Source organism: Pagrus major, chromosome 20 (genome assembly GCF_040436345.1).
Source record: "Pagrus major chromosome 20, Pma_NU_1.0".
Taxonomy (NCBI): domain Eukaryota; kingdom Metazoa; phylum Chordata; class Actinopteri; order Spariformes; family Sparidae; genus Pagrus; species Pagrus major.
Window position 1 is genome coordinate 25,693,162 of NC_133234.1, and position 14,837 is coordinate 25,707,998.

Sequence of the window (14,837 nt, forward strand, 5' to 3'; positions counted from 1 at the left end):
TGATTTTTCTGGCTAGTCTATTCTTCTCTTGTGTGTTTCAGCACTTTTACTTTCTCTCCATCATCTGCTGAAATATCTGACTTGTTGCAATTTAGATTATCCATCTCTGTTCAGACAAACAACAGACTGTATTCTTTCTGTGTGTGTCTAACAGTGTTCGACACAGCACCAACACAAGTTGCTATGCTCGCCCTGGGAGAAGGCAGTATTAACAGGTGAGGCTACAAGGTGACACACCTGACGGGATGTATAGCTTACTAACATCAAAGCCCTTTTGTTGACAAGGCAGGGGGAGAAAGCTTTATTTTAAAAGCACGGAGACGTCATCAGGCGACTTCTCAAACCTGCTGTGAGTCTACATGAGGAGCCAGTCATCAGTCTTTGGGTCGTGATATGATGTAAGAGACAGTTCAGACTTTAAAAATGAACCACGAAGTGAGCCACGCAGGCGAACATCTACTCTTATTCTTATCTCACAGCACATGCTCCTTGTATGTTTGGACAGTGACGAGTGAAATAACTTCACTGCTATGCATCACTTTTACTCCCAAAAATGTGAGCATATTACAGAATACAACTCAATGGAAAACAATCAAGAGCAAGAGCCTGACTTTTTAAATTCTTCAGGCTTTCAATGTGCTTTCTGTGCTAGAAGATCAAATATGAATCAATTCTAGCTTTTATTTACATTAAATTCTCTCTCAGCTAATACAGAGATTACAGTAAATGTGAATTGTTGTGGTGGGGTTACTTTGCTGTTAATATTTAATTCTCATTATATAGTTGCACTATGGTAATACTGTGGTTGAATCAGAGCTTTACAGCTGAGGGGAGAGGGTGAAACTGTGCCCCAGTGATCCACCTACAGCTGCTTTAAACTGAGGATGAGCTTCAGTAGTCATCCGAGGGATTCGAGGTCTTCTCCAAGGAGTCATAGTGAGCTTCATCAAGCTGCTCGTCCTCGATTTCTTCCATCCCATCCTCGTCATCATCAGAAAGGGGTGGAATGGGCGGGGCCTCTACGGCCGGCTCGTCGGGTGGATCAATGCTGGAAGAAAGAAGAGGAAAGAAAATGTAGTAAAAACATGAAGTTATGAAATGTAATACAAATCATGCATAAAAATAATTTAAAAAAAGGATGAAACAGTTTTTCCCCCCAGCAACAGTGCAGATAAAAAAGAAATCAATTAAAAATGAATCTGATGAGTCATGCAAAAAAAAGGGGTGAAGTTGTGCATGATGCTGAAACATGCAACACATTTCCTGAAATGTAGGAAAAACATCACCCCACAGTCAGATGATGAAGTCAGTGAGCAGTCACATCACAGAAAAACAAAACAAACGATGGAAATAACCCGAAAAACACCATGACACCCAAAGCCGAAACGACAATGAAGACGGTTTTAGTGATAATGAAAAAGTGAAAGAGGAAGTGGTTGCATGAAGACGGTGAGGACCCGAGGTCATTCACTTACGATGTGTTTTGGTCACTCAAAAGCGGGCGTAATCAGGCCCTGTGCTGAAAGGCAGAGACAGTCCCCATGTGTCAACATTCACAATCTCCTCAAGTCAAACCATTGTATTCTAATGCTTCACAGGGCAATGTATGATTACTATAAAACGTGTTCATACTTGGCCTTACAGTATACAGTATGCATATTCAATTACTACTGAAACATCAAAAGTAAAAGGAGCACTGTGTAGGATTTGAGATATAAACAACTGAGACCAAGACTGAGGCGACTGGGAGCCTCTGTTTGACACTTCACTGTGTCCTGTCTGAGGCAGGATGTGGTCTGTTTACCTCTTTACTTTCATGACTGTAAAATCCAATTTTGTGACCAAAGGCAGTAATAAAATGTCTGTTTACTCAAATACTGAAATCAGTTGTGATTTTTTTAATCTTGTTTGAATGATGCCATAAAATCCCACATGATGTTTGTGAATCTAAAAGATAATTTTTCTATGTGAGAAAGTCGCAGTTCGTCATAAAACTAATGAAACACAAGACTGTGAAAATACGTAATTAGAAAGACTACACAGCCAACAGCCAGGTAAGTGACATCTAATTAAATGCTCACCAAAACCCAAAAATGAAACCTTGTAGAGCAGGTCCAGTATATTAGCGAGTACACTGACTAACTCTTAACTGCAGCTGTCAATATGACCAAATTTAAAGTGATTTTCACTTTTTTAAATACTTTTTCTGTTTCGAGGTGACGGCCATGGGGCACACTTCAAGGGGAGAGACTTTGCCTCTCGATAGGAGTTCAAGTGCACCTGTAAGAAAGTATTCTTACACAGTTGTACTGCATATTTTTACAGACGAAAGGATCCGATTACTTTATCCACCAGTGGTTCCAGTACTTGAGTAAACAGACAAATCACATTACCGCTGATGATGCATAAGGTACAAAATACAGTGTTGAAGCCTGTTGAGGCGGCCAGTCAATCTCAATGATGGTCTTACTTGTCTGTGGTACTTCTACTGATGCACTAAAACTACTCTGGTGTTTATAGATTGATGCTAAAGTGCTACACGAATATATTCATACGTTATATATTCATAAAAACCCAAACAGATCATGACTCCACAAACAGTTGCTGAGTGTGTTACATGTATATCATGACCCAAATATATTAACTTCACAATACAGGAAACAAAAATAAAACAGGCAGGCACACAGACAGGCATATAAACCAAGACACAGTGAACTAAAACAAACAGACAGACACTGGAACTAGGAAATGAATATGCTGTGATTAGGACGCACGTACACAAACATACAGTTGAGTTGAAAAAGGTACCTTTGCTAGCAGCAGGAGGAGCAGACCAGTGGGTGTATGGCATTGGCAGGTCAGGGCGGGTAGGATGCAGTGTAACTACTACTGTGCACTGAACACACACACACACATACGCACACACACTTCACATGCAACAAGGCCGGTGCGCAGTTATGATGCAGTCAGTTCCCGAAATGTCATCATGAGAAGTGACACCAAATGTGCAAGAGGAGCCGCTGATTAATGCGTTAAAGCAACAGATGAGCGCTGATTCGTCTGTTAGGATGTGGTGAATAAGCAAAGAAACCTTTTTGGAGAAGTCTAAAATGTCTGCAGAAGTATAGAGCTTAAAGGAACAGATCACCCAAAAATTTAAATTCAGTCTTTTTTTCTTCACCCCCCTGCTGATGGAAAGTCAGATGAAGTTTTGGGGTCCACAGAACATTTCTGGAGCTTCACAGCAAAACAGAGTTGCAGCGTTCTCCTAAACAACTGAAGCAGCTGGAGACTTGATTTAAAACGTTGTTTTAAACGCTCCAGAAATGTTTCGTGGACTATGAAACTTCACCCGACTTTCCATCAGCATGGGAGTGAGTAAAAAATGACCTCATTTTCATTTCTGGATAAATTGCTCCTTTAATTAGCTTGCTTTTTTTCTGCTAAATGATTGAGATTACTGTAAAATAAAGATAATTAGTTTCATCAAATTAAATAGAAGCAGAAGTAAAACACATTTGGCCTTCGATGACTTACTTAGAGACAAAACAAAAGCTATTTAACCAAAAAAGAAAGAAAAATGTAAAGGCTGAAATCTTTCTAAATGTCTCTTTGATGTAAAGGCCTTCTGGTTAAAAATAAATGAATAGAAACAGCCAAAAAAAGTTCCAGCTGAATAAATTTATTTCACACTTTTTTAGAGTAGAAATTCACCATACATTTGAGGTCATCAATATTACACTTTTTGGTGCCCCCAAAGCATGCATGTCCATAAATTCTCTGTACAATACTTTTTTGTTCTTTTTGCAAAGAAAATCCCTCAAAATAAAAGCACATCAGTTGATGTGGGAGTTATTTCGGGCCACAGGTGGTTGGTGTGCTTTCTCTGCAGCAATGGCAGTCATACCTTGGGCTTATTTTAGTGGAGAAAGAAGAAACACTGGCAGCTTCCAGTCGTTTGCACTCGACTTTTGTCTCTAAATTCACCAAGACAGAGATGGAGAGAAAGGGGGTTTGGCAAAGCTGAGGGGGAAGACGAGTGTTAGGCAACAGACAAACAGAGAGCAGAGGAGAAGAGAGCAAAGACACGGCAGACATACGCAGCAAGGGAAACATTTCTACAATGCAAAAAAGTCCATCTATACTCAAGTCTACAAATATTTTTCTTCAAGAAGTGAAAACTGCACACAGAATAAGAATCGTTAGGAACAAGTGAAAGCATCTGCCTCGCTTTTTTCACAACATTTGAAGAAAAAAAAAAGATATTTTATGACTCATTAAACACTTGACCATGTCAAATATTTGGTGAGGATGGACATTTTTGCAGAGTAGGAGGCATGAGAGAGGTGCAGTTTACATATTTTTCTTTCACTTTGGTAAAGACCATACTTGGATGAGATTTTCATAAAAACCTCATAAGATTTCGAAGTCAACAATATGAAAAAGACTGATTCCTAGTAGGCTTGTTAGTGGACATCAGATGTTGATGGACGGACAGAGGTAAGTAAAGACAGGCACTAACTGGACTGACATACAGACGAGCAGACCAGCATCTTTATTTAGCACAGAGAGAATCAGACAAACAGTTCTTTATCTTCAAAACATGATGGTTTTTTTTTTACTCACTGAGGTTTTAAAATCAAGCCTTTAATTGCAAAGACAACAGTACAAGAAGGCTGAATGAGGTTTCAACATCAAATGAACTCCTCTCCCCTTCAAGGCTGCAGAGAGGCTGTGCCATAAATCTGGACCAATGACCCCGTTTCATTATCACAACACTGCTGATGCCTCATTTGAATCTCTGGATCCAGAAGTTCATCAGCATCCCTTATTGACAAATAACTTTAAGTCTTAAGTTGCCATAGAAATACAGTATATTATTCACATTAGTCACTTAATTCACAGTATGAGGCACTATAATATGTCCCAACTTAGACAAAGATTCAAAAGTGTTTCAAATTGAAAGCGATGTCGCTAGATGATGTGCACCGAGCCAAACAGCAGTACCAATTGTCTTTTCTTTCATGCATGGACGACTGCAACTATTCATATTTTTTGTTGGCAACTAATCAGATGATTATTTTCTCAAAAATATTTTTTTAGCCTGTCAAATGTAAAAAATGTCCAAATGCCAGAGTGATGTCTTCCAGTTTATTATTTTTTTCCAACCCATTAACCAAAACACATTCGATCTACAACGTAAACGAGGCTCGCACAGCTTTTTAAGAGTAAAATTCAAGCAGCTTTCAAAGTACAGAAACCAACAATTTCCAGACTGTTGAAGACTTTATCATCTGCTGTGGTTGTTACTTTAAATGCAATTGCACACAAAGTTTACAGAATTCCTTTATGCCCACAGAAATCACTGTAAATTGTCAGTTTATTCTACCAGCTGTTTATATTACCAATGATTGTATGTTTTGATCGTGATTACTTATTTCTTGCTAATTCTGAAGCCAGGAGACAAACAACTATGACAGCAGGATTGTTTCATTTCAAATAAAAAAATACATTTGATCTGATTGATGACGCGTAGATGAAACAACAGATTAGTGCTGGGCGATATGGCCTTAAAAAAATATTTTTAAGCTGTATCGTGATACACGATATATTATCTCAATATTTTGAAATCTCCTCAAAAGCACTTCATAAATGCTAGGACTGGTCGCCAAAATCAAAGATCATGATATTTTTTTTTTATCAAATACCTCAATATTGATATTGAGACACTTTTGTAGGGACCACTATTGTTCACACTCACAAAGTATTAACACAATGAGATTTTTGATAAATAATCATCAGTAATATGGATATAAATACTCAGCGATAAAGGCAAGTGTTAGAACAAGTAGAACAGTCTGGTTAGTTCAGAAAATTACATCACTTTACTGTAATGCAGCCTTTAAAATCAGGAAAAGACAACACTTTTACCATATCATGATATAACGATATCCAAAATCTAAGACAATATCTAGTCTCATATCACGATAATGATAATATTGATATATTGCCCAGCCCTACACCAAATTATGTTGAAAATCAAGCATTTTTCAAGAAGTATATTTGAGTTCAACCATATTCCTAAACTAGAAAACATAATGGTTAAAATTAAGCATTTTCCAAACCTTTGACGAATTTGTATGAAAACCGTATAAAACAAGAAAAAGCAGCGAATTCTCACATTTCAGAAAGCTTGAGCCGGCGGGTGTTCTCATTTTTGTTTCGTAAATAACTTTAAACAGACAACAACGGATAGTTTCAGCACTAAACCCAACTCAGAGCCTTATATGTCATTTGGGGACGAGGTAGTTGACCCCATTCAGCCTTGGCATTGGTATTTACACACCACAATAGATAGTCATAGGACCCCGAGCACCTGGGTTTGTGTGTCTGAGCACAGTGTCCCTCCACACAGATGTGGGAGAACAAGTTCAAAGGCTGATACTGAAAGTGTTACAGTAAGTTTGTTTACAGAAAGTCAGAAATATAGACGTTTGCGTTTTTTTTTTGAATGATCATAGATATTGTATGACAAGCACTTCTGTATGGCACACTTATGTACAGTAAACATTCCTGTCACATCGTCTCCGTTCCATAAGTTAAAACATTTACATTAGCTGTTCACTACTCGTGATACATGGCCTCTCATCTCAGAGGAATACAAAACCTCACAGCATGAAAAGGTAAAATTACTGTTAAATACTGAAAGACCCAGTAAAAGTATTGATTGTAATGTACTTTTTTTTTTTTACATTATGAAAATCCTCTTTGGGATCAACATCATTAATTCCACACCCTGATTTACATTTCTTTTACATTGTCATTGTGATGGAGTGCACTGACATTTGTGAAAATCCAGTTCCTTTGGTGGGGAGATATAGTCCCCAGCAATATATAAAAGAAATGTACATGCATGAAAGACAAGCAAAAGATACATTTTCCTCAGAGAAAATGTCCATCACATTGATTTTGAATATTCGGATGGCACACAGTCCGTTTTGCTCTGGTTTGGCTTGGCGTGGCTCTGCACCAAGGCGTCACCAGTGGCCCAGTGTGGCAATCGGCCAGTTAGACAGCACAGGGGAGGATTGAGGGAGATCAGAGAGGGGTAAAGATACAGACCAAAGCCTTGTCCTTGCATTGATCGGCTCAGGGAGAGTTTATTGCCGTAAGCGGGAGATAAGGAGGCGGGAAGAAGGGGGGAAAGGATAAGGGAAGGGGTTGGTTGAGGGGCAGCGAGGTGCCTGTCCTATCGCATCGTCTGGCTGAGTCTGTGCCTGTTTGTCTGTCTGTCCTCACACTGTCGAAATCAATTTGCCCTCTGTGGAACTGTGGACAAAGAGAGGGAAGAGGCTTCCAGGTGGGCTGGCTCAGAAGAAACAGCAGCAAACACAACCAGGACACACAGAGGACAGAAACCATGTCCACCCTCCGACATGAGAAATAAACTCAGTCTGAAAGCTTGTCTGACCCTTAACTTCCTACAGTAACTGTGAATGAGAGGGTTTGAAGCAGGGTGAGCTTATAAGGGATTGGGTGGGTGAGTGCAGTTAGCAGGTGGAAGTGCTAGTGGAGCTGCATGGTGCATGTGGAGGAGCTGGGAGGTCAAAGCATGAGTGTTTTTATAGAAATGAACAAAAAGAAAACTTAAATCAACTTAAGCTTAAACAGAATACAAATGAATAAAAACATGCTTGAACTGTTATCAGTTACTTCTAATGGTCCTGTTTGGGTTGTGACGGACCTCTTAACATTCATAGACGACCAGACAAAAAGCCAGTCTTCTACCAGTGTGCAGTATATGATATTATCACTTATGTTATGCTGTAAACAAGTGAAAACAGAACAGAACGCAAACATAAAATAACACAAAGAAAACGACACAAAACAAGAGTGTGGTGTGTCCTGCTGGTTGTGTGTTTGTGGGTCTGGACTTGCGCCACAACATATCCCAATCCCTCAACTCTCCGTCTTCAGTGCCCAGCGGGGGGGGGAAAAAAGGACACAATCCCTCAATGGCTTCCCACCCACAAATACTTCCAATTGCGCTCCACCAAAGTGGAAGCTCATCATCCACATATTTTAATTTTGATCACACTCTATCTGAACTCTGACTGAATTTAACCTGATTTCTGTATCGATGCAAAATAAAAGAACATTAACTGCAACAGGTGGTTCTTACCTTGTGGGGAAGCGGGGCTCGTATTCTTCAACTCCTTGCTGTAAAGGCAAAAAATAAAACAGATGAGAGATCTAGTCATGCAGTTCATTCTAAAACAGCATAATGAATGCGTTTGTAACTGTCACTAGAAAAAGGTGCAATGACCACTGGAGCCTGCAGGTGGCAGCAAAGATCTCAGATCTGAGCAATGATCCAACAAGGCATTTCCTCCAGCATCATTAACTGGATATCAAAACTGACAAACTGTGACTACAAACCTCATTTGGAAAATGTCTTTCAATGAAAAAAAAAAGAAATACAGCAAATCATATGAATGTTAATTATTTTCTGATGGGCTGGTCTGCCCAGTAAGCATTAAATGAAAACTTCACCCAAAAATGAAAATTCAGTCTCTGCTCCTTTATTATTGGATATTTGTGGGTCAAAAGGCACCTTTGTTAAAACAGCATTCGAATTAGATTTTTTGATGTGAAGCAAGTCCTCACGGCATATTGAAATATACTCATTATAAAGCATTGTTGTGTGTAACAATCTACAAAAACTCTCACTTTCAGGTTTAGTTCTTTGTTAACCAAATGTTTAGATGTCGTCTGACCTACAAATCAAATCAGTGCTCACTGGGTGACCAAAGCATTTAAGACACTTTCAAGTGCACATAAGCCTGACGACAAAATCCAGTTCCCCTTAAATGTCAGCAGAGATGTTTCCATTCGTAAATGCGTTGATGTGGAAAGAACAGTTTAAGTTGTTACATGACTGCTGAGCAATTAAGCATCGCCCACATCTAATGTTCCAGGTGAGACGTAGGAGGCAAGCTGGGCCGATAGAGAAGGGTTCAGTGTTGCATAAGAACACTTCTGACTTTGCCTTTTGAAAAATTTAACCCCCTCCCTTGTCACCGCTGCTGCCTCCTCTTCCGTTCAGTCGGCTGGGCGAACGCTCGCTCTGTTATCAACCGACGCCTGTCAGAAGAGCTTCCCTCAGAGACAGAGGCAGCCAGGCGCAGAGGAAGACTTCTCCAATCTGAGCTGTGCCACATCTCACACTCGACCTTCCATAAACAGGAACGTGTGAAGCGAAGGAGAACTGATTTCTGCGTTTATGTAAGCTAATGTAGCAAAGCGTTCTCTGCAAGCTTTGGCTCAAGAGAACTCTGAATACTTGTAAAGGAAGAGACAGCCTGTCAAAGCAAAGCTAATCCTGCACTGTATCTCAGGTCAGCAGCATGTGGGGAAGAGCCACGTCCAAACTTTCTGAGACAGACGAGCACAGATCCATGCCAGATTTTGTTTGACGGCTCAGCTCATGTGTCACTTGTGAAATCATGTGTGGGAAGATGCCAGTGTGTGTGTTTGTGTGTGTGTTTTTCAAGGCCCCCCACCTGTGAGAAGCCTGGCACTGCCACGCTGTAGGGGCGCTGTTGTCTGCCATGCAGCGCAGCAGCACTCTGCGCCGCCATACGGGAGTGCATGCCGTAATCAGGGGTGGAGAGAGCCATGTCTTCTCTCTCGAGAAGGTTGCCTGTGCTGCTGCTCTTCCCGTGGAGGCTGGAAACACACAGGTGAACAGACAATGAGGAAAGGCTGAACATGTTGTTGTCTATTGGAAGGTTTTACAACCCACAAGCACTTGAGCCAATCAATGTCATCATCAATATGAAAGTATAAAGTAATTAGTAAATTACACAACTTTAACCAACATTCAATTGGTTGATGTTTGGTGAAGTGACTTTTATCTTTCGCTCAAAGTAGAATCCCCCAAAAACATACTTGTGTACTCGAAGTTGCCTCATGGAGTTGCCATCGGCTTCAGAGATCACTCGGGTGTAGGAGAAGGGAAACCAGCCACGCCTGGAAGAGTTGAGGAGGCACCAGATATTAACATCCAGACGGTCTACAGGTATTGGACACTTAATATAATGCTTTGTTAGAGCTTTAAAAAAAAAAAACCCTGATATCTGGACAAAAGTTTGTGACATTAGAAAAGTGAACTTGCAGAAGAGTCTGACTCATTTTAACAAAACCTTTCTTCGACTACATAAGATGTACTCACATCCTCGTCTTCTCGTTCTCTCCATAGTGCCACCCATCGCGGGCTTCAGGGACCAGCAGGGTGATCACATCATTCTCAGAGAAGCTGAGCAGGGTGCTGTTGTCACCAGCTGCATGGGAGAAGATGGCCTGGACTCGAGTTCTGCCGTTTCTCTCCAGCCCAGCAGCCATGGAGCTGGACCGGGGCAGCGTACGGGTCTCTGCTGGAAGAGATGATGGGAGGAGAAACAGACAGATTTCAGTCTCACTTTTCTATAAAACACTGTCAAAAAAAACTCTTAAAAAGGAGTCACTAAACAGTCACTCTTAAAATTTTAAATGACTCAATTTATGAAACTTGTTCCTGTCCTACATCTATTTTTACTCTTAATCTCTCTTTTTCATTTTTAATATCACATCTCCTTGTATTCCCACTTGCTTTGGCCTGTTTCTTATTAAAACCTCACAGGTTCTGTGACGTCCACACAGTATTTCATCAGCTCTCCTGGTAGATTTTATATCTGAGATGCATTGAGACCATTCAAGAATACTTCCATAGTAAGCTGATAAACCCACAAGCATGACCACTGTAGTCGCTTATGAAGTTGTTAGAGGCTTTTTATTTAGGCTTTTTAGCTGCCAGGTGTTTTACTTTTATCACCAGCTAGTCATTTGTCAGCAGGTAGTCACAGGGACTCCTTTACAAAGTAAGTAATTGAGGTTTTTGCATTGTTGGCATCCTTAAGATGTGTAGTCAACATTTCTGGATGATAACATTACATTTTGGCAATGGCAATTTTTTTATTGGCATATTTTAAAGCTGACTGCCCTCACGCCCACCGAAAACTAAGCAGCATATTTCAGCAACTAATGGGTCGAAATGATCCATTTTCTGAGGTGTTGGGTCAATTTATGATGTGACTAAAGCAACTCGAGGTAAAGGTGACATGGTCGGGGTCAATCTTCACGTCCTTACTCAGTGTGGTCTTGCTCTTGGCTGGGGCGACCTTGCGCACAGGCAGGGTGTTTGAGTAGACCTCCGCTCCATGCCTCTGGGTCTGCGGTGAGGCCTTGCCCTGGGCCACCTTGGCCTCCATCCACTGCTGGTAGTCATCTCCTCCATGAGCGCCGGCCGTGCCGTTCATGACCGTCATCGTTCCATCAACAGCTCCCATCAGCCTCTGCGAGCAGGATGAAATGTGCATGCAGGAGATTAAAAATGCAAACCACCTCTCTCTCTTTACATCACCCAACAGCTGTTATGTAACATCCAATTACTCATTAATAAAAATGAGCAAGCTTGAGCGTGGATTTGGGTCAGGAGATGATGATTAATGAAAAGACTACATTACAGTGTATGTTGGTTTAAAGATAAACATATGGAATAAATTCTGGGAGACTGCAGAGAGTTTCAAAGTTTGTTTCATCTGAAAACACAGAAGTGAATCTGCACCATGCTTTTTAATTAGAAGCTCTGGCAACACTGATGCAGCCTTTCATGTAAATCTTTTTCTTTTTTTTTTTTTTTGCCTTCAGTAACCAAGCCTGCAGGAGGGGGTAGTTTGTTGAAGAGCCCGAGGAGGTGAGGAATTTAAGCCTCTTCTGTGCAACAACCTCATTACCTTCACTAACGATTTCATTTGCAATCAGCAGAGTTTCCTGAGGATGCGTTAAGGGCTCCCATGATGCAGCATCATCATCCGGGAGCAACACCCCTCAACACACTCCAGGACCTTATTAAGGGTCTCCTTAGACATCGCTTACCTGTGTGTGCTTCTATCTCTGTGGGGGCCAATTTGAGTTTTAGGACGTGAATGAAGACTTGTTTGAAAAGTGGGTGAGTCATGTTAGCTTCATTTAGTCTCACTTTTTCTCTAAAGACTTGGTTTTAGTGTTCTAGGGAAAATGTCAGTCAGGGTCCTCACAAGGACAGAAGTTCAAAATTTGTGTGAAGCATTCGAGAAAAAGACTTTTTAAAGAGGGATATTTTACTGCAATAGCAAGATCCACAAACAGAACATGAACCCAGTGGCCCATGAATAACACAATTCACTCCAACTGCTGTTTCTATAACAACCCATTATCATATAAAACGGCTATGAATATGACTAAATGATGATTTGCAGGCAGTACAGACCTGCTGTCCCATGCCCCCACTGGCCCTCAGGGTAGCCAGTTCTGGAGGCACTGGCAGGGGTTTAGCACCAGGGATGGGCTCAGAGATGGGCATGCCTGGATGATGAGCACCAGGAGCCATGACGCCCGCTGCACCGCTCATCTGCTGGGCGAGGAACATGGCGCGATCTGGCAGTTTGTTAGGCTCGGCACACGCCTGCTGCCACATCGGGATCTTCTGGGTGAGAAGCTCCTTCCCCTAAAAAAAAAAAAAAAAAAAAAAAACGAAGAGAGGGGCTTGTGTTTTAGAGTTGTATAAGTAATGCTGCTTTGCTTGTATACTGAGCACACAAACTGTCTCTGTAGGTAAGGCTGCTTTTGTAAATATTGGATGGAAGTCCCTATGGACATAAACATGGCATCACATTATTTACATTAGCCCAAGATTAATAGAGGAGGACAAGTAGATGCAGGCTACAAGAGATGAGAAGAGGATGAGAGGCAGGAGAATAAAGTGAGAGATATGAATCCTCGTTATGAATGCACTCATTTGAGAAGCTCTCAGCTTGTGCTTGAAGAGCTGAGTAACATTCCCTCCATACATTATACAGTAGGGCAGTTACATAAAAGATACTTCTCATTTGCATTCATCATCAGTGAATAAATGAGGGAGTCCTGAATCCATAAATATTGGAAAGATAGAGGAGGAGAATCTGCTGCTCAAACAGTTTTAACTCCACCAGGCTGGTGTGGAGGATAAACACAGTGTGGTGCCAAGGTTGTCTGTCCCTGCTGAGTGTGTGTGGGCGTCAGGGTGTGGGTGGGATGATCAAATAAATTAACACATACACATACACATACACACACACACACACACAAAAAAGTACAGCAAAAACAAATTCATACCAATGGGGTGCACATCGCGTTGCAGGGGGATTCATGCCCGGACTGAAATCGCTTTTAGCTCACTGAGTTGAAGCTAATGACTTCTCTGTCACAGTGACATTCTTACTTCTTGTGGTCATTAACGATGACAAGATGTTGGATTAATGGAATTGGGATGAATGAGATATCAACCATGTATTTCCATGTGTGTGTGCAGCAGAGCCTCGCTCAGTGTTTCTTGCTGCTGGTAGAAATGATGAGTCACCATGACCTCAGTTAGTCCTTTCAAATCACTAAGGTAGAGCGTAGGCGGATCAGTGCCTTTACCAGTGTGCTGATAAAATCGACTAGCAGACGGTGGCTCGTTCTCCTTCATTCTTGCCTTCTCGCTCACCTACCACAGCACAGGAGAACCACTGTCTGGCAGAAACCGTTTGTGGGAGATTTGCCAATTTGAATGTAAAGTCAAAAGAATGTAAAGACAGCTCTGAGACCAAAACATCAGTGGTGCTTCTGCACAATTTAGCTTGAAAGTATATTATATAATGTTTATTAGGGGTGTCACGATTCTTCAAATGTACAATTTGAAACTTCTTTCAGTTTTAAGATCACAATGTGATTCGATTTCTGATTCAAACTTTTTTTATGCAGCACTGATGGCTATGCCATTGTTGGACTATGGCATCTGGACTTGTAAGGATTAATAGATCATTGGTTTTATGTTGTGACAACATTTACATTTTCAAACAATAAATCACTTATTGAAAGTAATTCTGTTTGTTACAAAGTTTGGTTTCTCAAATCTGTCCAGAGTAAACCATCTTCCCAAACACATCAATAAAGGATCTCTAAAAATAAATAAAGAGAGATAAAGAGTTTGAAAAGGTGTTTCTTTATCTTTGGATGGGAGCAAATAGAAAGAGAATCACAGATCCTGCTTTTGATTTTGATAATTGATATTTAAACTCATTTCAAAATAATTTTCAATTTAGAATCAACATTGCGACACCTGTAATTTTCATATAAATCATTCTTAGTGTGTTTGCAACCTGTTAACTACTCAAAATTTAAGTATATGCCCATAGCAACCACCTACAAAAAAAGCTAACCCGGTGACACCCTAGCAAGGTCCCAGAACAATGAGAGTGTGCAACAACACCCTCGCAACATTAAGCAACACTAGTAAATATTTAGTTCAAGCACATTTTGCTCTGGCAGCAAGAACACTAAATTTATGGCTTAGTCTTGTGAATCTAACCCTTTTTTACTATCATCCATCTGCTGATCATTTTCTCAATTATTCTGGAGCCATAGAAAGTTTGTCATTCTTGCTTTAAAAAAACTGGAAATACAGTCAACATTCAACTGTACTTCATAACTGAGTTTGAGGCTATTTAAATCTTCTTCTGCTGTTTATGCATCATCACGCCAGCAGTTAGTGCTCTGTGCTTCCTCCCTCTGTCTATCAATCACTCATTCAGACACTTTCACACCCACACACAGCGATTCTGAACCAAGTGTTCTCGCAGAAGTAGGTCGTTCTCTCTCTCCCACCCCACCCCCTCCCCACTTCACCCTCCTCCTCCTCACCCACTCACCCGCTACTTCCACGACTCTCTCATTTC

The 14,837-nt window shown here is 40.8% G+C and overlaps 1 protein-coding gene across 4 annotated transcripts in view; it reads right to left on the reverse strand.

Annotated features, from left to right (window-relative positions):
- Window positions 1-984: 984 nt before the first annotated feature.
- baiap2b (BAR/IMD domain containing adaptor protein 2b) overlaps window positions 985-14,837 on the reverse strand; it is a 73,121-nt gene continuing 59,268 nt past the window's right edge. The window contains exons 8-15 of one of the 4 annotated variants that reach the window (XM_073489478.1): window positions 12,350-12,586; window positions 11,189-11,393; window positions 10,235-10,436; window positions 9,952-10,032; window positions 9,564-9,729; window positions 8,183-8,220; window positions 1,476-1,519; window positions 985-1,048 (exon numbers count right to left, since the gene is read on the reverse strand). In XM_073489478.1, coding sequence (XP_073345579.1) covers window positions 1,492-1,519; window positions 8,183-8,220; window positions 9,564-9,729; window positions 9,952-10,032; window positions 10,235-10,436; window positions 11,189-11,393; window positions 12,350-12,586 — 957 coding nt within the window. In that variant the 3' untranslated portion in view covers window positions 985-1,048; window positions 1,476-1,491. Of the gene's footprint in view, window positions 1,049-1,475; window positions 1,520-3,845; window positions 3,978-7,205; window positions 7,330-8,182; window positions 8,221-9,563; window positions 9,730-9,951; window positions 10,033-10,234; window positions 10,437-11,188; window positions 11,394-12,349; window positions 12,587-14,837 lie in introns of those variants that run through there. The other 3 variants (XM_073489476.1, XM_073489475.1, XM_073489477.1) reach the window with 3 other exon arrangements.